The following is a 26,661-nucleotide window of genomic DNA, read 5'->3' as shown; positions in this document are numbered from 1 at the left end:
AAAAGTTATACATGGATTTTTGACTGCCTGGGAGTCCAGGGCCCCTACCCCCCACATTGTTCAAGGGTCAGCTATATGTGTTTTTTTCTTTGAAAGAGATTTCTTCCCTGTCACAACTTCAAAACCTATGGACAGTAGAGTCCACAGCCTGAGAGAAAGAGCACAGGAAAGCCACGGTGAAGACCTCCTCATCTCGGTCTTCATCTTGGTAACAAGCCTTGTTCCATCTTTCAAAATGGCAAGTGTTAGAATTTTTGTTTGCATCGACTCTTTTACTTCTTTTATACATTAGAAGTACCCAATGGCCAGAAATTAAGATCCCTCCAGATACAGATCCTCACAAAGTCGGACTGGAAATTAGGTTGAGAAGGAAGACACAGCTCCATCCATAGCCAGTAGACTCACTCGTTCTGGGTCTGCTCATCGATGCTGTGGAGAGCACCTTCCCTTTATCACAGCAGCTCCCTGGCTGGAAATACGGCGTTAGAGCGCCTGCTCATTGGACAGGTGGAAGGTGTTAGATATCTTTAAAGAGACTTTAAAATAGTAACACTTATTGAAGTTTTTTTTATTAAAAATCTTTATTATAGAAATCTAGGAAATAACTAATTGTAAAGAGGGAAAACCATTATATATTAACAGATGAGACATACTCATTTTATTTTTCCCGATTTCTGTTACTGAGCATGGTAAAGGCCAGAAAATAGTTATAAAAAATATTGACACCATCATTCTCACTGATTTTTAGCACATATGTGGAGGGCTGGGATGCAAGCATTTGTGCCTACCCTTCCTCATATTCCGTTAAGCATTGCCCTTTTCTAGACAGTCTGGAAATAATTCTGTTGATATGTATCTTTCAAGCCTGAATTATGGGTGTAAGATATTACCCAGAAGCTGTCACGAGTTGCCTTGTTCAGGCCACTGGGAATTTCATCTCAAAGACTTTAATGTTTAAGCTCCTTATGCACCGTTAATGCACATGTGGCGCACATTAGTAACCATGAAGAGCTTTCTGTTGAGATGTATCTTTCAATGTGACCATCATTAAACCCACACCCAAAAAGGACGAGGTACTTTTGAAAGGCTAAAGGAAAAGCAAAACAAAAAGAAGACAGGCAGAAGAAACATAAATGTAAACAAGGAGTCCTTGAAACATGAGTTCCCCTAATCATGCATCAGCAAATGTGTCTTCAGAAAATGTTTCTGTGCTCACTGGAAGTTCGGGGTTTCATTTGTGACTCCTTAGGGCGAGAAGGAGGTAAGTGCAGCCTGTCAGGGTTCTGGTTTGTTCACCCCCTTCTGTGACGGTGCAGGGGCCCAGGGCTGTATCCTGAGGTGCCTACATCTGAAATGGAAATCCTGTGGGAACTCAGAACAGCAGACAGGAGCAAGTTGTAGCTTTTAAACAAGTGCTTTAGGGCATCAGATCTCTTCTCGTATCATTGCTGTTCTAAACCACTGTGGAGTTACGTTGAGTGTTCTGCAGTCTTCCCCTTTGCATTACAATCCTTTCTAGTTTCACTTACTTTTTTTGCTCGATCTGTGTGGACATTGTAGGGTTTGTTGGTTTAGTCCAAGTAATCTGACCCCAGGTTTGATGAATGTGTTATCAACACTGCTTTGTGAATAGTGATCTGCTGAACAATTGCAATTGTAGAATTGTTGTATGTAATGTACATATGGAGAAAGAATGTATTTTGTTCATTTTCTTAATAAAACATTATATATGGACACTATTAGATGTCTCTTGTTTGCTAAGACTACTTTTGAAATCAACTTTTAAAACGTGTACTTTGCAGTTATTATATTTTTTCCTCTAAAAGGTTTTATTCAGGCTTCAAAAGGTGGAAAATGATATACCATGTAGAAGGGCCATTGGCCATTTTTCTTTGAGAGTGCTGAAATAAAGTTCTGTGGGCCTCAGAGTTTCTGGGGAAGTATTCATTTTTAAAGAACAGTGGTAAATTCATAAAATGGGGATTTTAATCTGTGTTAATGACCAGCACTGTTCTATGTTTTGTACATTTGGACACGTGTTTTTCAGGTTTTCTTTAAGGGGGACATACTTGTACCAGTTAGGAACTGGAAGAAAAAAAATGAACCGAAATAGAAATTGAATGGTAGAAAAGATAGAGAAGAAAGAGAACCTAGAGCTGGAGGCATTGCAAAGTTTAGAGGAATTCTGGTTTCCTGTCCAGGCTGAACCTTGAAGAAAACTCAGAATCACATCCAAGAAAAGGCAAGTTAGAGCCGGTGAGCCCTTCAGCTGGATTCTCAGTAACCAGCTCTACTCTTGGCCCCTCCTCTCTCATCTGGTTCACGTTTTCTTGGCTTAGTCATCCTACACTCGGCAGCGAGTTCGTTGTCAACTCATTACATTTAAAAATAAGAACTACATTTTCTTGGTTAACAAATCCAATAATCCATCTTGCTGTCTTGCTTTCATTTCTTGAGTGTGGGTTGAGCATGCTTCATGAATAATAGTTGTTTTCAAAACAGGGAAAGGTGAAGCAATAAGGTAAGGAATTGGCCTTTCCCTGGTTAATCCTCCAAACTAACTGAATGGATTGAAATGGGGGACACAGTCTCCTTCCCTGATATATTCGTCTTCTGGCAGGTAGACAGCACTGAGCCAAGCAGGCTTTCTGTCGGCCTCAGCCACAGTCCCCGCTGTTCCCGCTTGTCCGGACTGTGGAGACCAATGGGGACTGGAAGAGCTGCCTTGGGGGCTTCTGGTTCCCTGAGAGGTAGGTAACCCGGCACCTCATGGGAGGATGGCCAGTGTGTGCCTGTATTCACAACCACAAAATTCACAGAAATTCCCGAAAGTTTTTGTGTTAAGGAAGGCAGTATTCCTTACCCCTAACCCTTCCCAGCTGGAAGGTACATGAGTGTGAAAGGACTCAGCCCTGGCACCTGCTTCAACACCAGTTGGTTCCATTCCTGCCGTCCTTGGGCAGCGCACGTCACGCCACATTTTCCTGTGCTTTTTACGTCTTGGAGGCACAGGGAAGGTGGACAGTGGATGGTGCTTGGCACCCTCCTAGCATTCTTACTATGAAGCTTCTCCAATGTCCACCAGTGTGGGACTTTCCTCCCTCTGAGCTTTCCCCTAGGGGAGGCAGAGGCCACCAGCTGCATGTAGAAACTTCCTTCTTCCAGGGAAGGAAGAGAAAAGCTGTTGTTAGAGGTGGCCTGTCCACTGCTGTGCTGCTCAGCTCTGATCGGCACACCCTAGGAGGGGAGATTAGGACCCTTGGCAATGTCCGTGGCATCTGGTGTACAGCTGCCCTCTGCACTTGGGCTGTGGGAACGGGTAGCCCAGCGCACGGGTCAGCAATCCAACTTATTTCCAGACCCGCCAGTGACTACAGCATCGGGCACAGTCTTAACTTCTCTGCCTCACTTTCTCGTCCCTGAAGTAAATGTTGGCAGCAGATCCCGTTTGCCAGGATCCGGCTGACTTTTCAGTCTTTAAGATGCCAGGGTCCTTGAAAAATACTAGCTATGTCGGGATTCATCACCAGTGTTAATTAAAATAGCCAGTCCTCTGCTTTCCTCTTTCCCTTGAGGTACAAAAGCAAGGGCAGGGGGAGACTGGGAGTGACGGAGAGGCAAAACAAATTTAAAATGACAACTGAGAGTGGCTCTTGGTTGGCAGGGCAGGGAGGAGGGTGAATGACCTATTCAGGAAGAGAATGGAGACTTAGGTCTAATTTGTAGCCAACGGTAAACTATGAGTCATTCTCTTCTTAGAACAGTGAGCCTCGAGCACGGTCCAGGGCCTGCCTGAGTTCCTGGTACTTGGATTCCTTTCTGTCTCCTTGGCACACGCTGCAGGTTAACCTCAAAATACCCCCGGTCCAACTCTGGTCCACCCTAAGGACGTGACCTCCCTTTCAGAGCTCCCGCATAGAAAGAAAACCATATTGTAACAGTCAGTGCTTGCAGTCTAGAAATCCACTGTGTGGTCAGAACTCGAGCATTAATGTGTTGAAAAAGAGAGTGTAAGGCTGACAGAACAGACGTAGATCCAAGGCCTCACATGACCCTTTAAATACCTGTGTAATCTTTTATTTTTTTTTAAGATTTTATTTTTAGAGAGAGGGGAAAGGAGGGAGAAAGAGGGAGAGAAACAAGATGTGTGAGAGAAATAGTGATTGGTTGCCTCTCATGCCCCCAGCTGGGAAGCCACCTGCAACCCAGGCATGTGCCCTGACTGGGAATTGAACCAGCATCCTTTTGGTCCACAGATCAGCACTCAGTGCACTGAACCACACCAGCCAAAGCTACCTGTGTAGACTTAAAGGGAATCTGTACTCTCTGGACCTAATTTCCCTATTGGTGGAGTGGCGAGAGTTCCTAAATAACATGAGTAAAAATGTTCTGTAAATGTAAGAGGCCCGATACTTGGAAGACTGTTGTATGGCAGCCACGGACATGGACCAGATCTGCCTGATGGTCCCTCTGGAATGGGGACCAAGTGCCCCCCTCCCAGTGCGGACACACAGGTAGATCATACCACCCCAGGTGAAGAGAACCAAGCCATCTCTGAGGGATTCCTTTCCCGGACCCCCCTGGGTCTTCACCGCATCTAGATCAGGGACAGGCAGGGGCTTCTCCTGACAGGTAAGTGGATCCTACTTTGGGCAGGAAGAGGGCAAGGACAGGACCTCCGACTATTTACTATTTTCATTTGTCTCCGCGCCAGTGTCTTCATACCTGACCCGGATTCAGCAGCCCCCCGAGTTCTTTAGTGTTGGGTGACTCAGTTCTACCTGAAGCAGCGAGAGGAAGGAAGAGGTAAAGCAATGGTGCAACGCTGCTGTGAGGGGAAAGGCCCCTTCAGTGGGGAGAGCACCAACAGCCTGCAGCGATCTCAGACCAGCAGCAGCTCAGGGCCCCTCCCTTCACCTTTATTTCAGCCTCGGGCTGAGCCTCCGGAGTGAAGACTGCGAGCCAATGAGAGCACAGTACTGGGGCTTGAATCAGCTTACACAAAAGCACTTTAATGGACAGTATACAATTTTCAAAAATATATATTTGTGTAAGAAAAATGGCGATAATTAAGTATAGCCTTTACAAAGAAGTTTCTCAGTAAATTCCAGTGTACTTCAGACCCCTGTCCACCACGTTTCCCGGGCAAACTGTTTCACATTCACTAAAAACATAGACCCTCCCACCAGACAGCGATGCCCTCCCGTCACTCAGGGCGGGGTTTTCACCAGACCTCTGTGCGTCTGCCTTCCCGATCTTGTTCCCTGTGATCCTTAGTCTGCTAGGAGCATAGGTAACAGCTCATTCAAAACTGTCTTCCTGACAGAAAAGAGTGGTTCATGTCAGTCTCAGGCCTAAATAACTCAGAGGAGGTGTAGAAGGCTTGTTTGGTCTTCCTGTGCCCCCGAGACTCGCGCTGCAGCAGGATGAGACCTGAGCAGGGAATTCTGGTCTCGTGCCATGCTAATAATGCCTGTGGCTAATGAGCAGGTCTTAATGTACTCCTTCTCAAAATAAAAATTAAAAAAAAAAAAAACAACAAAAAAGCAGAGGCACACAGCATTAGTCTGCCAACCCAGGGTTTAATCCTGTTCCTGTCACTAACCATGGGATTTTGGCCGAGTCCCTGAATCTTTCTGGGCTTCTGTTAAAAACACCACAACAGAAAAAACTGGCCCAGGCCTTAGGTCCCAGAAGCTCCCTCCCAGTGACCAGGGCATCGCTTTCCAACCAGTGCTCCCTGACCGCCACCCTGACTGCAACAGGCCGGGACTTTGCTGGGGAGGGCACGAGGGTCTCATGGAAAAGAAAACTTTCCGATATGCTAGACAAATACTTTGTCATCAGCCTGTCTTACATTTCATTTTTTCATTAAAGAAAAATCAAACAAAAACTCATCGTTTCTAGGAAAATAGACATTTACATTCCTGTTCAGAGAAAAGAAAAAAAGCCACTTCTATGTCTAACAAATGTTTCCAAAATATATTCATTTAAAGCCGTGCTGGGTGGACGAACAACATGTGGCCATTTTATTTACATAACCATAAAAATATGTATATATGTATCAGCTTGAACTTGTTCAAAGTTTCTCCAGCATATTGTCAAAAGGGGTAAAGCTCAGGAGTGGTCTCATGAAACCTTCTGCTAGCTCTCCTTACCAAGAGGGGAGTCGGGAGCCTGCGTCCAGATCGCACCCGTATTCGGTCCACCCACCCCAAGGCCTTCCAAAGCACTGCTTTGCCGCCGCCCCCCCCCACCTCCCCGCTTACAGGACGGTACACTCCCCCCCCCCCCCCGCCCCCGGGCTTGTCCGGTCATCCCTGCAGAAGGCCTTGTCTGCAGCTTATGGAAACCAGTGTGTCACTGAAGTAAAGAGCTCATCATCTCCCTTTGGTACAACTTGTTTGAAGCCATGAGTTCTGGTTGTTCCTCCCCTCTCTCCTCAGCCCCCGAATCTGAACTGCCAGCCAGGAGTCGGAGCCCAGTACAGAGATGGGAAGACTGTGGCCCTCACGGATAAACAGCCGCACGGCCTTCGATGGCTCTGCAGTTGCCCTGAAAGGCTAGAGAAACACAGTTTGGATGCACCAAACAATGGAACCTCCGAACCGGCTCTCACCCGAGGCTAACGGTCACTCTCTAATCACTGCCAGGCGTCATCTCTCTCCCCAAGAGGCCTGTGGATCATGGCTGGAGGTCAATTTCCAGAGACGTATTTGCTGTTTTTGTCAAAAGGCCCGGCTGGTGAAACAGGACCCAGAATCAGCAAAGCAGTGGAATCCTGCCGGCCTCTCCCCCAGGGGTCATGATAGAAACCCACTGGGTGGAATGAACCATATACTGGGCAAGAAGGAAAAAATCAGATCTTTTTCCACTGTGACAAGATCCCCTCTCTTTCCCCCCAACTACTGCTGTTCTCCACCCTGCCAACTTCTCCATACTAGAGGCGGATGCTTTGGGATCTTTGTTAGCCCAGCATCTCTCTGGCTCTTGGGAAGTTCACTGGGGCCAACTTGAACTCCAAGGCCAAAGGGCTAAATGCAGTGAAGAAGGAATCAGGCAGCTGGGGAAGGACATCCATCTCCCCCCTCAGCTCCTCCCCACCCACTTTTTTTTTTTAAGGAACCTATCCCAAAGCAGAGAGCCTATTTCATCAGAGCTGTCGCAGCCTGGGCCTGCCTCTAGGTTTTGGACTTCAGGCTTTTTGCCCAGAAATGGCCAGTTTCATTCTCCTAAGCAGTTCCGCCCATCTTCCTTGTTGGTCCCAGGAAATTTAGGCCCAGGAACAAGAGACCTTGGGCAAAGTCCGACATTCCACAACGGATCCTCCCTTCCCAGAAAATCAGATTAAACCTCGCCACGCCCAGTCCGCAGGCTCCCGCCACGGGGCCACTAACTGCTGAGCTCCCTCCAGGTGCCTCCACCAAAAAAACAGGCGCCGTTTTTTTGTCCCTGAGATGCCGCCGGAGAATTCAGGACTACAGAGAAGAGGACACGGTTTGGTGACAGAACAGTAAGGCTGCTGGTAACAGACAGACGGCCAGTCCCCCGGGCTGCCCCGCATGCACCTGAAAATGCACACCGAACTTTCCAGGCCTTTCTTGCCCTGCAGCACAGGAGACTTGCAATCAATCGGTGAGATGACTTAACTGAAAGTCTCCCTATCGTCTGAGCTTTGGCCTTTGGCAGTAGAGGGCTGGATTTACAAAAAACATAAACAAACAAACAAACAACCTACATCAAAATAACAAAACTCTCAGCAACTGAAAAAGTCCTCGAATTTCCCATGAAACAGTGAATGAAGCCCGTCCTTCCTGGCTGTTTCCACCGATTGTCTCTTGGGACACCTCCCTCCCATCGGGGGTCCCGGGAAAGGCTGTCCTGAAGCTGCTTGTTCAGGCTGGCTCTCAGGGGGGTGGGGTTCCCTAGCTCAGGTCCCACTGAATGAGCAGTGCACAAACAAAACAGGAACAGTTTGCCTTCAGTAGCTGCTGTGGTGCAAATGGGAGGCCAAGGGAACAATTGGGGGGCCTCTTATAGGAGCACCTGGGGTGATGGGCCAGGACTCATCCTAGGAGGAAGGGCTTCCCCTGCTATTCACTTGTGGACAGAACCCTAAGCAGACCTCGTTCCCCCGGGGGTCTTGTGTGGATGAGATCCCAATGTCACTAAGCAAATGTCGAGAAACCAGAAGTCAGAACAAGGTGTTCAAGGTCACGAATGACTTGTGTTAGTTCCAGGGCCCTGAGACAGAGTGGGAATAAAAACTGAGTGAAGGGAGGAGAAAGAGCAAAGGGGGCGGGAACCCTGGCAGAGGAGGCTGGGGTAGGAGATTGAACTTGGGCCCTACACTTTCAAGTAATCGGATCCCGCCGAGACAGGACCTGGCGCTGCTCCCCCTTCTGTCCCCATCTGAAGACTGGCAGCTTCCCCACTGCCCAGGGCAGCTCCGCAGGGAGAGTGCAAGTGGCCAAAGCAGGGCGACAAGGTGGGAATGAGCACTGGACGGAAGAGGGAAACTTTGTGTCCACTAGGACCACGTAGCTGTGTGATCTTGACCTTACTCTCCTCAGGCCCCAGTCATCTCGTCTGTGGAATGGAGGGATTCTACCAGATGATCTCTAAGGTCCCTTAGATGGCTCTTTCCTCTATTTCTCTTCCTCTCAGCTTCAGCAGCTCTGAGCTCAGGCACTAGTGGGTTATGCTACAAGAGGAATCTAGACAGAGTGTGATTTGTTCAGCTCAAAAAGGGAAAAATTAAGGCCCTGTGGGGATGGGGAGGCAGGTCCCTCTGAGTCTGCTTAGCCCCCCCTCACCCCAGTCTTTTCCTCAGATGGGGAGGACCTTCCTCCCTGGTCCAGTCGGCACTTGAGGTGCTTCGGTCGGGAGTGCCGTGGCACTGTCGGCAGCCGCCAGCAGACCTGGTTAGAGGTGGGTGTCTTCCTCCTCATCCAGGTCATCCTTCATCAGGTTGTCCAGAGGCACGATCCAGCTGTCCCCCAGCTCCCCGTTAAGGTTGACCACCTTTTTCTCCTGCATCTCTGAGGAGGTCTCCATCACTTCCAGCGTCGGGTTGTCATGGTACCCGTTCTCCACCGTCTGTAGCTCCTCTGTGAGTCGCTGCTGGAGTGGGGAAGATGAGCCAAGGAGAAAGGGTCATCTGTGAGGACTACTAGTCTCCAGGTAACACAGGCACCCCTAGAGTCCAGCAGCCCCAGTTTGGCTCATATGAGCAATAATGCTCTTGGAGGCCATCCTGCCTACCGGCCTGCCTTGGGCGGGCTGGAGGTGAGGACTTCCTAAAAGTCCCAGCTCCCCTCGCCACCACGCTGGTGGCAAAGCCATGGAGTCAGAGCAAATGGACTTTGTTCTCCAGAGTCCTCCACACTCTTCCCTCCCCTCCCTCTCCACGAACCTTCCTCGCCAGGCCCCGGCCTCCCCCCACCGTACTGAGCTGGGAAGGGTCGCAAGAACACATTCTCCAGATGGGCGGCCCGGGACCTCTCCAAGCCCACGCACATCGGGTACCGTGGAGCGCACAGACACCTCTGCTGCAGACAGGGGCTGTCTGGAGACAGTGCTTTCTCTCCTCCGTCTTTAAGATTCAACCTGGGAGCACAGTCGAGTCACTTGGGAAGCTTTTAACCAATACACTGACCCGGAGACTGCGCTCCACTGCGGTGCAAGGCTGCCGGCACAGGAATGTTTTTAAAGCTCCCACAGTGCACAGCCGGGATCGAGAACCAGGGTTGAGTCTGGGTGGAAGCGTAACGAGGAGAATCGTAATCAGGTGGGCGAAGGAACCGCTCCTGGCTAGACAGGGGCGCCTGCGCCCACTGACATCAGCAGTTCCTTGGAGCAGCTCGGCAAGGTGGGTCTTCTCCCCACAATGCAGATGAGAAACCTGATGCTCCGAGATTACATGACTTGCTCAAGGTCACACAGACGAAAGAGGCAGAGCTAGGGCTTAAACCGAGCCTTTCTGACTCCCGAAGCCCATGCGCTTCCCTCCCGCCAGGCGGGTGTCCATTTCCGCAACAGCTGGTGTCTGCCTGGGTTCGGGGCCCGTTCGCTTTGCTCTAATTTGGGTGACGGTCACCCGGTGGGTTGGTCTGCTTCCCTGGCCAGAAGAGTGGAACCTCACCTGGTCCTTCCTGTGAGAGAGGCGCTGGTGGCAGCAGCCATAGAGGGCCGCCACGAGGAGCAGGAACGACGCCATGCAGACGATGGTGATGATGAGGGGCATGCTGAACCGGTCCTCCGTCTCCTCCGGCGGCCCCTGGTCCCCCAGCTGCATGTTACTGACGCCCGCCTGGCCAGCAAAGAGAGAGTTAGGTGGCAGCAAACAGGTTCCGGTCACCCCGTCTCCGAAGTCCCGTGTATCATTCCGCTTGGGGATTGGCAGGGCCCAGGACACTGCCCTGCTGTCCCCACCCACGCCCTCCTGTCTTCTAGATGCTTGCAGATTAGAGGTTCGTCTACCACGAGAGAGACACTGTGGTGCAAAGTGACCGGGGACTCCCGAGGGACAGGCTCCTCACCCCATCTGTTCCAGCGCATGGTAGGGGGCGTCCGTCCGCCTTACCTCCCTGAGGTCGTCCCATTTGTCCTTCAGCAATTCGTACACGTCCTTGGGAAGGAGCTTTGCTGTGGGGGAGAGGGGAGATGATGCTTCAGCGCTCTGGCTCAGAGTGATCTGGGAAGGGACAGAGACTGGGTCCCCACAGGGGGCATGTTGCGCCCTGCCCTCTGAGCAGTGCCTCTGGGCGGGGCTTGGGAAGGGAAATGACTTGGCCATTCAGTTCGCAGGAAACTGAGGGAGTGCCAGCAATGACCCATCTCCTGGCTCCTGAACTGTCACCCCCGCCCCTTTCCCACCCCACAAAGGGCTCAGCCCCTCTTTGTCCCCAACTCACTCTGGATGGTGACCTCTTTGATTGCCACGGCCTGGACATCTGAAGCAGGGACCAACCATATATGGCACTGGTCTCGACTTGGGTCGAAGTTGGCTTTTGCTGCTCGGCACAGCAGTGTGGCCAGCTTGTCATCCGAAGGGCTCCCTGCCTGTTGTGGGAGACCACAGGTGACTCCCCAGGGGGCCCAACGGCAGCCTAGGCTGGTGGGGCTGCCCTTTGGGGCCAAGGCCAGGAGGATGCTGTTCCCAGCACGAACCTCTTCCCCTCTCCAGCTTCCACTGGGGCCACTCCCAAGCCTGCCAGAGTCAGGACTTCTGTGCTGTTCTCCAGGACCTGGCCCTGCCCGCTGAGCCCCATGCCAACCTCTGCCCCCGCCCCCCTCTCCGTTTATCCTCTCTGTGGCTGACAATACCTCCTCCCCCTGCAGCGCTCCTTTCTCCCACAAAGCTCTAACAGGGTCACAATCTAATGCCCTTTACTACCTCTCTCTCTAGAAGGGGCTGGGGGAGGCAGTGCCTGTGGGGAAGACCAGTTCTCTGGGAACCTCTCTCCAGCCTTGAGACCCAGTTCGGAGGCCTCGGGAGAGGATGCATGGCTCTCTGCTCAAGGAGACCTATCCTGAAGTGCAAATGCATGCGTCTCCCAGGCTCAGCCCCTCCGACAATGAAAGCAAGACGACAGGAAGGAAGGCCGGGCCGCCACTGACTGGGGGAATGTGGGGGTATCTTGGAGACACACTGGGGGATGTCTTGGGGGGGAGCTCTCTGTATTTCTAAGCAGAAAGAGCTTGGCTGACATGGCTTTAGGGGTGAGGGTGAAGAAGCTAAGTGTGGGCAGCTTTACCCAACCCTGCCCCACCCCCCAGAAGCTCCCTGGGCTGACGTTCCCGTGGCCTGAGTTTGGAATAGGGCTGAGATGAAGAAAAAGACCCTTAGTTTGGCTTATTTCAGAACGCTCCCACCTGCCCTACACACGCCATCTGTTAGGGTTCTACCTGGAATTTCCTTAGGCTTCTAATTCCCCAGCCTGACCCCAGGTAGGGATCCAGGGATTTCCGCCTTCTTTTCATAGGAGAGAGAAAAAATGCTTCTCACGCTCAAAGACACAGCCTGCCAAGTTTTAGCCAAAAAGAGGGCCTGAGGGAAGGTGTCAATGGCGGACCCTGCCTGGTCCAATAAGCCCAACCTCGGGGGACACAGCTCGCTGCCTTTGAAAACTCTGGTCTAAAGGTATGCTTTCATAAAATTCACTTGGGGGAAATACCAGCAACATGGACACAAGGAAACCATTGCAGAAAATAGTTAAAGTGCCGTAAAGCCAAGGTCTCCATCCTTAGAAACCAATGTTCTGTTTAGTTCTTACCGGTGTTTGTGAAAACGGGAACTGACCAGGAGAGGGCAGCAATGAGCCATCCATCACTAGCACTCACAGAGCTTAGCCCATTCGCTGAGTAAAAAACCTTTAATCTTGGAGACTGGCAGTGTGAAGGCACACACTGCTACACTCTCATTTTCATGCAAATGGACTCACACACAGGCTGGCAACTGCACGCCAACACACACACACACACACCCCACCCCAGAGTAGAACAACTGTTGGCAACAGCTCTCTGATGCTCAGGAGCTCTGACTTCCCAGGTTGGGGGAAGAATCCCTCCACGCTGTTCTTCCACTGAAGCCACGGGCCAGGAAACAGAAAACCAGACAATCAGAACAGGGAGAGTCAGGCTCGCCTGAGGACACGCTCCTCGATTTAGAGAGACGGGGGAAGGGGGAGGAAAAGGGAAAGAAAGATCGATGACCTGCACATGCCCCAACTGGGGACCAAAACCGCAACCCAGGCTTGTGCCCTGGCCAAGAATCGAACCCACAAACCCTTGGATCTGTAGGACAACACTCCAACCAATGGAGCCATGTGGGTCGGGGAAAGACTCTTCTTTTTAACTGAGGCCGCTAAAGCCTAAAGAGATAGACTTAAAGTCACCCTGAGCTAGAGGCAAACAAGAACTAGGTGTGGGGTCTCTCAACCCCCACAGCAAGGGACTAAGTTCCCCGGTGCAAGCCCAGGGGACCTGGCACGTTGGGCCCCGCAGCGGCCGTGGGGCTGCGGCCTCATTTAGAGAAGTTCCAACCTCGCTTTGTCCCTGTACAAGGTGGGCAGGCGCTACCTACTAGTAGGACAAAACGAGACCGGGAAGTGAACACAGCTCTCAGTCCCTTCTGCGAAGGGACCCTTCCTTCCCTTCCACCCTGCCGTTCCACTGCATTTTGGAGGTGGACATCAGGGTGGGCCTTAGGGTAGTGAGGTACTCACACAGAGGTCGGTTTTTGTGACGTTCAGGATGAGCATCGTCTCGTTCAGCCTCCTGGGGGGCTCACACTGAATCTGCAAGAAGCCACTGGGATTAGCATTCAGGCTGAGGCTAATGGGACCTCATCTTTGACTCCTCCCTCCCTCCCCCTGGGTGGATGAGATATAAAAGGAGTTTCTGATGACCAGGGGCTGGGCTGGGCCAGGGTTTCAGAGCCAGGTGTGTTACTGGCTATTGGGCTGTCTAAAGCCAGAACCTGGGGTGAGGGGGCTAGTGGGGGTTAGGGTCAGGACAACTGGATGGCTCTTACCACCCTAGCCAGGGACCCGGGCTGAAGGGAAGGACAGAAACACTCTTCCCAGATAGAGCCCCTTCCATCGGAACCGGGCTCACTTGCTGTCCCATCCCCTGCTAGAATTACCCTCTCATCCTTAAGAGCTGAGGTGGGAAAAGGGGTGTTGGAGTCTTGGGGGGCAGTTGGAGCCAACTGAGTGCTGGAGCTTGTGGGTCTGACAGGAGGCGGGGTCACGGGTCCTGATGGAGCGACTGTAGGCGGCAGAGTCCCAGGGATGGAGGGAGAGGCCCCAGGGACACAGGGAGTGACCCCAGTGACCCCAGTGACGGCATCAGTGGTCCCAGGGACGGCTGGCGTCTTGACGTAGGTCTGTTGGTTTCCGGCCGAGGTAACCGAGGGTGCCGTGGCTGGGAAAACAAAGGCAGTGAGAGAAGAGGAGCGGTACCTCTAGGAGAAAAAGGCCAGTCTTCTCGTACTCAGTTTCCTCAGCTCTTTGGTCTTATCGCTGACCTAGACTGCAGGCTGGAGTAAGCAGCCCATGAGGAAGATAAGGCAGAAGAGGCCAATTCCTGTAACCTAGCGCAGACTGGATGAGACTGAGTGGGAACAAGATGAAAGGAATAGCAGCAATGACCATGACATCAGCAGCGATAGCGACCATGAAATGAAGCACCGACTTCCTGGAGAGACTGTCGGAAGTGCTCCAAAGATACTTAAAAAAAAAAAAAAGATTCTATTTACTTATTTTTAGAGAGAGGGGAGGGAGGGAGAAAGAGACGGAGAGAAACATCAATGTGTGGTTGCTTCTCACGTGCCCCCTACTGGGGACCTGGCCTGCAGCCCAGGCATGAGCCCTGACTGGGAATCAAACCGGTGACCCTTTGGTTCATAGTCCAGTGCTCAATCAGTCCTCTGAGCTACACCAGCCAGGGCCCAAACGTACTTTCTTATTTAATCCTCACAACAAGGCCAGGAGGAAGGTATCATAATTCTCCCTATTTTATAAACAAGGAAACTGAAGCTCACAGTGGCATGACCATTTGCCTAATGTCATAGGCTCACAAGTGGCAGAGACAGGATTGGAACCCCAGCTTCTCCAGCTCAGAGCCCTTGCTCTTGCAGCAGGACCCGACTGTGCCCCTCTGGAGCGGCAGCCTGTGGACCTCAGTCTGCACCCGGACTGCCTGGGGGGGGGGGGGGGCTGGAAAACGCAGAGCCTCAGGTTTGCTTTCAGAAATTCTGATCTGACAGACCTGTTGTGGCTTGTGATCCATCAGTGAGTTCTGAAAGTAATTTACTGGGTCAGACCAGCCCTTTAAAGAGGGTGGGGAGTGGAATGGAATAGAAGAGATCAGGCTGTGCCACCTACAGTAAGGGAAAGCCCTGGTCAGTGAACATTTGTATCAGTCATGTGCACTTCACATGCATCTTATATGTACATGCACTGCATCATGTATGCGTAAAACCCAAGTGTGTTTTTATGGCAGACAGCCGTCAATCTCACGTGAGAATTTCTAGTGACACCTGCCGCTGTGACCTCCCAGCATCCCACCCACGAAGACTGCTGGCTTGTTCACGTGCTCGCCCGGGAGGGGCTGCCGCTGGCCTCTCCTCAGGACGCACAGCCCTGTGGGCTTCTGCTCCGCACTGAAATGGGAAGTGGGCAGAATGCAGGTGGAGTGTATTCAACAACCTCTAATCCTCAGCCCGAATCTCCATCGTCCAGCTGAGCGACTATATAGATTCTAAGCATTTAAAAGGTCCCTTTTGTTTGAAAATCAAAGGCATTACTTACTCGGTGTGTTAGTTGGCTCTTGAGATGCGGTGTGGCCCGTCATCATGTCTGGACCCCTGGACGGTGGGGGTCCCGTGGGTGAGCTCCCTGGAGCCTTCGGGGCGGTGGGGCCCGAAGTCCCGTGTTGAGAGCCTGCTGGGGCAGCTGAGGAAGGAACAGCAGGAGGGGTGCCCGAGGTGTTAACCGCTTGCGGAGGTGGAGAGGTCGTCAGACTTCCTCCCGTAGTGGCTGTGATTTCTGTAGGGACTACTTTGTGGCTGCTTTGGGTTCCCGTTGGAACTGTATCTTTCTTTTTATCCTGGCTGGTTGTGGTTTCTGGCTTCGAGGGGACAACTGGGTTAGTCTTCGTCGTGGTTGGTTCGGTAGTCTGGCCTGAACCTTGAACACCCTTTTGGTCGCCTGCAACGGCAGTGGTGGTGCTGGAGCCACTGAGTGCTGCGGAAGCATTTGTGCTTGGCAGGGCTGGGGCTACAGCCCCAGGGTCATCGGGCGGGGCTGGGGCTACAGCCCCAGGGTCACCAGGCGGGGCTGGGGCTACAGCCCCAGGGTCATCGGGCGGGGCAGTTGTTCCTGGATTCTTTGTCGTAGAGTTGGCCACGGAGCTGGCGTTTTCATCTAAAGACAACACAGAATCAAGTTAGGGTGGTAGCTGGAAGTTCTTCCCTGTACCTTTCTCCAGCTCCTCCCCAGGATGCAGGGGCCTTGCTCCCAGCTCTGCCATTTGCCTTGCTGAAGGCCTGGGCTCTGGATGTGCCCAGATCTTCCTGGGGTTCAAGAATCCTCTAAGAGGCAGATTGACAGTGAAGCAGAGAAAGTCAAAGGCAAATGTGCCGAAGAGAAAGGCGAGAAGGCGAGGTCTGTTGTCCCACTGCACACAGTGCCCACCGTGAAGTTGCTGCCCTCTCCGAGGGCCCCCTGCACCCCAGCACTTTGGAGCCAGGCTGCTGGGACCACCGGTGCCGCCTGCTCCCCAGCCCCCAGGCAGGTGACCCTGTGGAAGACCCAACAAACCCCGGCCTGTTGAACTTCCCTGTTCTAAGCACAGCCAGAGAGACGTGCCCATTCTTAGGGCTTGTGATCCAGAAGGCAAAACAGACGATCAGGCTCACATGACACCGATCACTGCCAAGTTCACTGTGAGGCAGGCAAAAGAGGACAGGTCAGCGTGGTAGCTCATCCTTATCAGGGGTCAAGGAATGAAGTTCCTCTACCTGTTTGTTTAACAAATTCTTTATTGAGGGCACCATCAGGTGCCAGGTTCCCTGCCGGGCCCTGGGGCACAACGATGACCGGATGTACAATCCAGACCCTCAGGGAGCTTCCACTCTAATGGGTAAGACAGAGGTGGAACAAGCAGACAGAGCAACTGAACCTCAGACCACGGAGGGAGCTGGGTAGACAGAGAGCTAAGGAAAGGAGGCTCAGAGGTGCCCGTTAAGCTGAGCCTTGAAGGAAAACAAGCAGAAACCTCTGTTGGGAAATGGGAGGAAAAGTGTCCCAGACAGATGGAACAGAACCTGCAAAGGCCCCGAAGCACAGAGAAGAGCCAAGAGAAGACACGTGTGAATGACGTTCAGTGGGGGGAGGGGAGGAGCAGGGATGCAGGGACCCGCAGGGACAGTGACAGGAACTTACTGTCCAAACCACGTGTTTCTGAGAATACGGGAGGCTCTCTCTCAAAAATCATACCCTACGTAAAATGGGGTGTGAGATCACTCTCCTTAGAGACCAAATAAGGACTTTAGCTTTATTCTAAGTTTTAAAAAAAAAAGGTTAAAAAAAGACATTGGCTTTAGAGCAAATAAGCTTTTTTAAATGAACATTTTTAGAAGAGTTTATTTTATTTTTAGAGAGGGGAAGGGAAGGTGAAAGAGAGGAAGAGAAACAGTGATGTGAGAAACATTCATCAGTTGCCTCTCGTACACACCCCAACCCAGGGTGTGGGGCTGAACCCACAACCCGGGCATGTGCCCTGACTTGGAATTGAACTGGTGACCTTTGGCTTTGCCGGATGATCGATGCCCAACCAACTGAGCCACATGGGTCAGGGCTAAAGCTAAGTTTTACTGGGTGATTTACAAAGAAACACACTCTTGCTGCTTCCGAGAATATATATGGATTTAAAGGGCAGAAGTGTAGACTTGGGAAGACAAGAGGCTATGACAGGAATCCAATGAAATGGGTAACAGTGCTAACTTATTAACACAAGGGATGAAAAGAGAACGGATGCAAGACTACATTTTGGAGACAAAGCCAACTACCTGCTGAGGGTCTAAGTGAAGAGGAGAACCCAGGACACTTCCTGGTTTTCTGTCTTGCGCAAAAGGGAGAGTTGAGCTATGAAGGGGTATAGCAGACCTTTGCCATTCTTAGGAACCAATCAGAAGCTACCACTTTCCTGTAATTGGGGAATGTCCCACACAGTGAGGCCCAGGGCAGCATGACTCGTTTGCTATGGCAGCTGCTGAACAGGCCTGATATCTGCCAATCCAGCCTCCCTCGTGGCTGGAGCTCAAGCGCGTGCTAAGCTGCCCTGAAGGAGACGCTTCCCTGCTTCCCTGCCGGGCAGTGCGTGGAGAGGCAGCAGCAGGAGCTCGGACGCAGCAGCAGTGAAATCAAGTTCGAGCACAAGTCGCCAGGGAGGTGGCGCTGGGCGACGGTCCAAAGCCAGAGCCGCAGCACCTCGTCCCTGTTTGGCGCTGGGGAGCAGTGCGGGCCTCTTCGGGCCAGTTCTGTAGCCCGACGTAGGTGATTCTCCTGGTAGCCCTAAATGCCGTCTCAGTCGTTCCAGCTCCTCTGCAAGCTAGTGTCCCGATTTCTGAGCACGCATGCGCACCTGACACATGTGGCTACTGAGAAATGGAAGTTTGTATCCAGAGTGTTGTAGGCAACAGGACTTTGAGGGTGAGTTACTGGGCCTACTTGGGACTGAAGGCAGTTGAAATTTTGCAAGTGTTTAGGGACATGAATCTAAGCGAAGTAGTCACAGTGTCACCTATCATCTAGGATCAAATGCCCACGAAGTGGCTTTGGCAGCGCTGAGTGCTGCCCGCACAGTAGAATGAAGGGGACATGCCAGGACATGTCAAAAATCACTAGTTCTACATTGTGACCGTGGTTTTGCTTCCATAGTTCAGAAAATAATGGTGCTTCTGCCCCAGCCGGTGTGGCTCAGTTGGTTGGGCATCGGCCTGCAAACCAAGAGGTCACTAGTTCAATTTCCGGTCAGGGCATAGGCCTGGGTTGCTGGTTGCAGGTTCTGCCTCCACTGGGGTGTGTACCTGAGGCTGCCAACCCGTATTTCTCTCTCATACCACTGTTTATCACCCTGTCCTTCTCCCTCCCTCCCTGTCTCTAAAATCAAAAGTAAAACAAAAAAAAATTTTTTTTTTTAGATTTTATTTATTTATCTTTAGAGGGGAAGGGAAGGAGAGAGGGAGAGAAACATCAATGTATGGTTGCCTTTCGTGAGTCCCCTGCTGGGAACTGGCCTGCAGGGAACCTGCCTGCAACCCTGGCATGTGCCCTGACTGGGAATCGAACCGCGATTGTCTGGTTCGCAGACCCGTGCTCAATCCACTGAGCTACACCAGCCAGGGTAAAACAAAAAATTTTTAAGTAATAATAATCATGGTGCTTCTTATATCTGATCACGTCACCATATCTTTTTTGGCAAAAGATATGAGATTTCTGAAGGGAGTATCGGCATACTTGAGGCACCAAAGGATGTGGCAAGGGATGGTTACTTCTCACTATGCAGAGTAGCTTAAAATGGGCTTCCCAACCCCAGAACTAGTGATATTTTGGGCTAGATACTTCTTTGCCACAGGAGGTTATCCTGTGTATTATGGGATTTTTAACAACATCCCTGGTCTCTGTCCGCTGGATGCCAGTAACGGGTATACCCCTCCCCAGTTGAGATGACCGAAAATGCCCCCAGGTATTGCCAAATGTCCCCTTGGGGGAGACAAAAGTCACTACAATGCAAACTACTGGCTTAAAGAAAGAGATGAATTCTAATTCCTAAATCCTCCTATCAAAGCACAGACTGAAAACCACAGACTTTCTGAGGCTGCCTACGGTAGAGGAACCTCTGCTTGCTTGCAGTGGAAAAGCCGAGAAGATCAAGAGTCAGACTTAAACATTTGATCTGATGAGTTGCCAAATTACAGTGTTGGTTTCACTCATCACCACCACCCCCCTTCTCTAATGTGAAAATGTACAGGACCTTGAGAATCGGCATGGTGGTGTGTGAGCGAATGCAGATGAACCAGAGGACCTTTGAGTCGCAATCCGCAATGGAACTCACTCGCCAGGAGACTCAGTCACAGCTCCCTCGTCGGATGATGCAGTTACCACCTTGCTTGAGAACTCTTAATAACTTCACTAGAGTTCACTGACTGAGAAGGCCATTCCTCCCTCTCATCTCCACACCCCTCATTTTCCCCAAACCTGTAAAAACTGTCAGACTCCAGTACGCCACCGAGAGACAAACACGGAATCTGACCCAGGAGAAGGCTTACACTAGAAATATCCGCATAGCGCTGGCCAGGTGGCTGAGCTGGTTGGAGCATCGTCCCGCCCACCAAAAGGCTGTGGGTCTGATTCCCGGTCGGGGCACGTAAGGGAGGCAAAGGATCCATGTTTCTGTCTCACATCCGTCTCTCTCTTCCTCGCATCAGCAACATGTCCTCAGATGAGGATTTAAACATTTGCATAAACTCTGGCAAATATAATACGAGGGTGCTAGAACAGAAGGGATAATCATAGTCTTCTATCAGGCTGAACTCATCAAGTTAATGAGCTATAGGTATGCACACCACAGTCTTGGACTCAGTGCGCTAATGCGAGCAGCTGGAAACGGCTCTAAACAGTTTCTGTAGCTGGCTGACTGCAGTCGGGCTCCATGGCAGTCCAGGTCAAACAAAGTTAACTTGTCAGAAGTAACCTGGGATAATGAATGGGAAGGATCTCAGGTCTTAGCGAGATAAGAGTGTGGGAGTGGATTAGCATGTAGCACCTGCTCACTCGCATTCTAACTTTGGTCCTTAAAAGAGCACACACGCTTCCCTCCACCAAGGCTTTGAGAAACACTGTGTTTCATGCACCCTGAGATGCACATTTGTCATGTATCTGATATGAGGATGGACTATAAATTATTGTACATTATCACCCCTTGCCAGCAGTTTTCTTTCCTCCTAAGCGGTTCATGAAACTATAGTGTACCTTATCAATGATGGTGTTGTGGATCTGATTCTAAGAGGTTGTTGTGGCTGTTTGCAGGTGTGCTAGGGGATAGTGCTGATTTCAGGGGTGATGAGCACCAGTTTCCTTGGGTACTAGAGGCAAGAGCAGAATTTCATTTCCAGGACAAAAGGTGGGTATAATACCCATACGCAGCAGGACCAGTGTGGTAATCAGAAGAGTCTAATGAAGAGAATGTGGAGCAATGCCTAATAATCATGCATTCTTTAAAAGCAACGTTTACTGATTTTTAGAGAGAGAGGAGAGGAGAGAAAGAGGAGCATAAGTTTACTGTTCCACTTATTTATGCATTCATAGGTTGATTCTTGTAGGTGCCTTGACTGGGGATCAAACCCGCAACCTTGTCGTAATGGGGCGGATGCTCTAACCAACTGAGCTACCTGGGCAAGGCTAGTCATGTGTTCTTTCGGATCAAAACGGATGGGCAGCCCACTAATGTCTGGCCTCTAGGCCTAGCAAACTGAGACCTGTGCTAAATCATCACAATAGACAACACAGCCAGCCATGCATCCATTCCCAGACTGAATCTTTTCACAGACTCAGGGTACCTTGAGTGAAGTATTGGCTTCCCAACACTGCTGTAATACAGACCACAGACCAGGGAGGGGGGACTTGAAACGGAAGTGTATTGTCTCGTGGTTCTGAAGGCGAGAAACCCAAAACAGGCGGGGATGTACTTCCTCTGAAGACACTAGGGGGAGAATCTTTGCTTCTTCTTCCTAGTAAGTCACCTTTGGTGTTCCTTGGCCTTACTCCAACCTGACTCCAAATCACGTGGCCTTCTTCCCCACCTGCCTGAGTCTCTGCTCCTACACAGAGCAGTCATTGGATTTAAGGCTCACCCCAATCCAGTGTGACCCCGGGTACTGGGGATTAGGACTCACACATATCTTTTTGGGGAGGACACAACTGAACCTTCTAATCTGCTTCCCCAACCCCACTTATTCCACTGTAAAACCAGGGTCCTTAGTTGCAAACCTCAGAAATCAACCCTGCTTTAAACAGAAAGTTAGCTAATGAAAGCATCCGAGGTGGCTCACGAACCAGGCTTGCACCAGGAACAGCACCCATAACTGCTCCCCTGCTCTCGGCTGGCGAGGAGCCTCCCCTCCCTCCCCTCTCTCTAAAAGTAAATAAATAAAATAATTTTAAAAAAAGACTAATAAAACAGTAAAGACTTTGGTGAGGTCGATCAAATGAAAAAATAAGCCAGAAGGCACAAATACAAAAATATGAGCTCTAATAATAACAGCTATTTATAGTATAGGCCATTATGAGCAAATGTTGATAAATATGAAGCAGATGAGATGGACAAATTCCTAAGAAAATGCAACCTAACAGAGTGACTGAAGAACTAGAAATAATCATCTGTCCTATTTTCATGGAGAAATTAAATTGGTAGTTAATAATTCTCTCACAAAGAAACTCCAAGCTTCAATGCAAGGGTCAAATGATTCTAACCTTGCCTGCAATTTCTGTAGCATAAAAAGAATTTGTCAATCAACAAAACATGAAAAGTATAAACCAAGGGGAAAAAATCGATACATTTGGCTTCACCAGAACTAAGGACCAGTGTCCATCATAGGAGACCGCAGGACTCCGAGTCCCAGCTAGTGACGACAGAGAGCTGAAAACCTGGCCTTAAGGCAAGAAAAAAGCTGGAGAAACTGAAAATTAATGACTCTTCTCGTACCCATTGGAAAACTGAGGTAGTGGGCAGACAACCATGCCGAGAGCTGGGGACAGGCAGCTGCAGGGAGGAAGCTGGACCTGAGCACCTGCTACCCAGGGACGAGGTGAGGTAAGAAGTCTAAACGTTTTTGATGAATTGGTAAAGGCTGCCTGAGGCCTGGTGTGAATGGGGGAAAAGCTGTGGGAGCTGCAGACATTGAAAGGTTCCAAGTCTTAGATTTTCCCCCAGGAACTAGAAAGAACTTTGAGAAAGTTCCCCTGTGGGGCGGGCTGGGGTAAGTAAACAATAGGCACTTCTGAGACTCCCTATGCGCCCTCCCCCAACCCCCACTCGTCACCTGTGGGGAAAGAACAAAAGCCCTGCTTTTCGGTGGAAGTCAACAAAATTTGCAGCCTGGAGGCACTGGCGGAAACGCACCAGAGTTGGGGCCGGACAGTGACACCAGCAATGAAACGCTGCCCAGATTCATGTCCCCTATTCCTGCTAGGAAATCAAAGAATTAAACTTTAGGAGAAAGGCCAAAAATTATAGCCTGAAGGCCTTGGTGGAAACCCATTGCAGCTGGGAAAGGAAACAGGAAAATGAGAGCTGTTTACCCCCGGGGAGGACGGGAATACGTGCTAAGTCCAGCTTCACGCCTAGAAAGAGGCAAGCACACTAGTGAAGGCCACACCCCCAAGCCCCTCATGCCAGTGCCCAGGCACAGCTGATGTTAACACAGGGTCCTCCTTCCCTGCGGTGAACGCAAATGCTAGCGAGTGTGACGGAAACTCAAGCGGAGTACAGCTGGAGGGAGGTCTGAGGGCTCTCTGGGGAGCAGTAGGTAAGCCCTGCAGCCAAGCAGGTGAACAATCAGGTGTTAAATATCACAGCCTCTGGTGCTATACCTTTTTTTTTTAAGTTTCCCAAAGATTTACTGAAGCAGAAATAAATTGATCAGGTACTCGGGGAAAAAAAGTAGTTTTTATGGTATTCAAAACTACTTTTTAAAAAGTATTCTAGCACAGGCTTCTTCATAAACTAGAGTACCTTGTAAATGTTTTTTTCTAAATCTCTTAGGAGTCTTGGTTTAAGAACTGGAGCTTATGCCCTGGTTGGTGTGGCTCTGTTGGATGGAGCTTCGTCCCATAATCAAAAGGTTGTAGGTTTGATTCTCGGTCCCAGTGCGTGCAATCCCTGGTACGGGTGCAGACAGAAGTTGACCCAACCTTGTTTCTCTCTTGAATCAATGTTTCCCTCTCTTTTTTCCTCTCTCTCTTCCTCCCTCTCTCTCCAAAAGCAATAAAAAATGTCATGGGGTAAGCATTAAAAAAAAACTAGAGCTATTCCTATTTCAAATCTATCTTGCACCCCTGAAAAACTGCAAAAAGGCACTTGAAAGCTGTTTCTTTCAGACATGGATTTTGTTTTTATTCTTGCTCATACATATTGCTGCACCAAGGCTATGCAATTTTCATTCAAGATCCTCATGATGCTGAGAAGTTTCATTGATGGATGACCTGTCCATCTCTAGTTTCAACTGTCTTAATTGAAGGTGTCCTTTTTGAGTGGCTGTCAACCAGAAGGGGTGACTCCAGATTGGTTCCCCTCAGGTTTAGGGAAGAAACATTGGGAAGCAGCAGAGTCCTGCTCTCCGCGCCTTCCAGCAGCTTCCTGTGGGTGGCGATCTCAATGCCAAGAGCCATCTTCACATGCAGCAGGTCTTGGTATTCTCGAAGGTGAAGAGACATTTCTTAATTTTTGGAACCACATCTCGCAGGCGGCCAATACTGTCTTGCCAGTCAGCAGCCTGCCAGTCAGCAAAGTGCTCTTCCATTCCATGCACCCGGCGTCCCAGGGACGCAGTTCTTCTAAACGCATCCATGTCACTGGTGAGTGAGGGACGGCACCTGTTTCCCGTACTCATCTGACTCCTGCTTTGCCTGGTGCAAGGCATCACTGTTCCGGTTAGCAGCCTTGGAGAGGTCAGCAAACCTGGACTTGTACCATTCCTCAGCCTTCCTGAAGGTTCTTGGCAGCCACACCTTCATGCTGTGGGTGTGCATCACACAGGGCTGCAGTGAGGTCAGGCTTGGAAACATCCACATCAGCTCGCAGGTGCTGCGCCCAATTCTGGGCCTGCCTCTCCTGGATTTCCTCATTGTGGAGTTTCTTCCAAAGGCAATCTCTTTTTGCAAAGATTCCACTTTATACTCAAGGTCAAGTCGCGCCAGAGAAGCACTGGCAGCATCCTGTCTGAAGGACTGTGGGCTGCCCTCGGCTTCCTCTCTCTGAGCATCTCCTTCCTGCAGCTTCTCCCGGAGCCGCATTAGGCCCTCAGCCAGGCTGTCGGGCTCCACCTCATCACAGGCTGTGAGTTGAGGAGCTGGCCCACCTGCCGGCGCAGCTCCTGCATCTCCTCCTCCTGGGGGTCCCCCAGGTGTGCTGTGCCCTGGCCCTTGAGCAGCTCATCAACCATCAAGATCTTGTTCTGCTGCTCCAGGTAGCGCAACTTGTTGATGCAGTTGGTAAAGCAGTCCTTCGGCTGCCGCAGCATCACCTTCTCGTTGGCGCGGGTGTTCTTGAACTCGGTATTGACAGCGTGGGCCAGAGAGAAGTCTGTAATACAGAGTCCTGCAGCCGCGGCACGCCAGCGACACTGCTGCACATGCGCACCGTAGAGGAGCGCGCAGAGTACACAGTGCCCGCCGAAGGAGACGTATGCACTGTGGCTGGTGCCAGGGCGCCACGCGCTGCCCAGGCTGTAGGAGCAGGTGGCCAGTCATGTAGCTCTGCCTGGAGCTTGGCCAGCTGTCGGTGCCGGGGTGCCAAACATCACGTGGTAGAAAGAGGAGGTCACGGACCTGGTGGGCATGGCTCTGGGGGAACAGGCCAGCAAGGGCGTGGCAGGGGTGGGCGGCGGGGGCGCTGCTGCATCTCTGTGCAGGGATCCCAGTGGGAGAGCGGCAGAGAGCGCCGGTGCGACCAGTTTTACACAGGCCAACCTCCTAATAGATTATCACAGACCCTCACACTGAAGACACAGCAGAAGAAAAGCCATGTGCTAGGCAGCCACTGATCTCTTTCTCTATGGATTTGCCTGTTGGGATGTTTCACATACATGGAATCATACAAGGCATATGATTCAATGTCTGGCTTCTTCCACTCAGTATGCTTTTTAAGGTTCATCCATGTTGATGAGCATGTACCAGTTCTTTATTTCTGTGTGTTACTGAATGCTATTATGCTGTATGGATATACCACATTTCGTTTATCCATACATCAGGCGATGAGCGTTCGGGCAGTTTAAATTTTTTGGCTATCATGAATGATGCTGCTATACATCACAGACCCACTTCTGTGTGGACATGTGTTTTCATTTCTCTTGGGAGTGAGTGGAATTTCTGAATCTTATGGTAGCTCAATATTAGGAATTTTGAGGAACTGCAAACTGTTTTCCAAAGTGGCTGCACCAGATTACACGTCCACCAGCAGTACACGAGGGTGTCAGTTCCTCCTCATCCTCACCAGCTGTCGTCATGGGCCCTTTTCATTTCAGCCATTTCAGTGGGCATGCGGAGGTGTCTCACTGCAGTTTTAATTTGAATGTCCCTAATGACCCCTCACCCAGCAACATATAAAAGGGATAATACATCACGATCAAGTGGGATTCAGCTCATGGCTAGTTCAGTATATGGAAATTAGCCAGTGCAACTCACCGTATTGACAATAAAATAAGAAAAACCATGTGATTGTCTCAACATATTCAGAAAATTCATGATAAAATTCATCATTCATTTATAATTTTAAAAATGTCCCAGCAAACTAGGATAGAGGGAAACTTTCCTAACCTAATAAATGAAACATCCAAATAACCCTTCAGCTACCATCACAGTGAACGGGGAGAGACTGAATGCTTTGCCCTTAAACTTGGGAACAAGACAAAGCTGTGCTCTCATCACTCCAATGAACATCGCAATAACAACAGAAATCCTAGCTGGTTCAATAAGGAAACTCACCTCTTAACACTCAACAATCAAAAGATAACCCAGTTTTTTAAGAGGGCAAAAGAGCCACAAGAAAAAAAATCACCAAAGAAAATATACAGATGACAAACACATAAAAAGATGTTCATGAGTCATTAGGTAAATACGAATTAAAGCTACAATGCAATACCATTACACACACCTGTTAGAACGGGTAAAAGAAACTGACAATACCAAGTAGAAGAAGGAACTCGCACCCATTACCAGTGGGCATGCAAGACAGCACTGCCACTTTGGAGCACAGCTTGGCCGTTTCTTTTCAAGCGGTACGCTTCAGTTACCATATGGCCTGGCAATTCTAGTCTTAGTTACCCCAAAGAACTAAAAACTTGTGGTCACACAGAAACCTGTATGCAAATGT

The 26,661-nt window shown here is 50.4% G+C and overlaps 1 protein-coding gene and 1 pseudogene across 2 annotated transcripts in view; both read right to left on the bottom strand.

Moving 5' to 3' along the window:
- Positions 1-6,299: 6,299 nt before the first annotated feature.
- The window catches only part of PODXL (podocalyxin like), a 45,655-nt gene continuing 25,293 nt past the window's right edge, over positions 6,300-26,661 (bottom strand). Inside the window, exons 2-9 of one of the 2 annotated variants that reach the window (XM_053657124.1) lie at positions 15,840-15,932; positions 15,318-15,806; positions 13,649-13,929; positions 13,230-13,301; positions 10,917-11,064; positions 10,586-10,647; positions 10,145-10,312; positions 6,300-9,123 (exon numbers count right to left, since the gene is read on the bottom strand). In XM_053657124.1, coding sequence (XP_053513099.1) covers positions 8,926-9,123; positions 10,145-10,312; positions 10,586-10,647; positions 10,917-11,064; positions 13,230-13,301; positions 13,649-13,929; positions 15,318-15,806; positions 15,840-15,932 — 1,511 coding nt within the window. In that variant the 3' untranslated portion in view covers positions 6,300-8,925. Of the gene's footprint in view, positions 9,124-10,144; positions 10,313-10,585; positions 10,648-10,916; positions 11,065-13,229; positions 13,302-13,648; positions 13,930-15,317; positions 15,933-26,661 lie in introns of both variants that reach the window. The other variant, XM_037165840.2, reaches the window with a different exon arrangement.
- Positions 23,729-25,129, bottom strand: LOC119064272 (vimentin-like; annotated as a pseudogene).

The sequence above is a fragment of the Artibeus jamaicensis genome, unplaced genomic scaffold (assembly GCF_021234435.1).
Source record: "Artibeus jamaicensis isolate MK-2021 breed Jamaican fruit bat unplaced genomic scaffold, CSHL_Jam_final scaffold_3307, whole genome shotgun sequence".
In the NCBI taxonomy this organism is placed as follows: Eukaryota; Metazoa; Chordata; class Mammalia; order Chiroptera; family Phyllostomidae; genus Artibeus; species Artibeus jamaicensis.
Note: the sequence above shows the minus strand (reverse complement) of the source record. Positions and strands in the feature narration are given on the sequence as shown.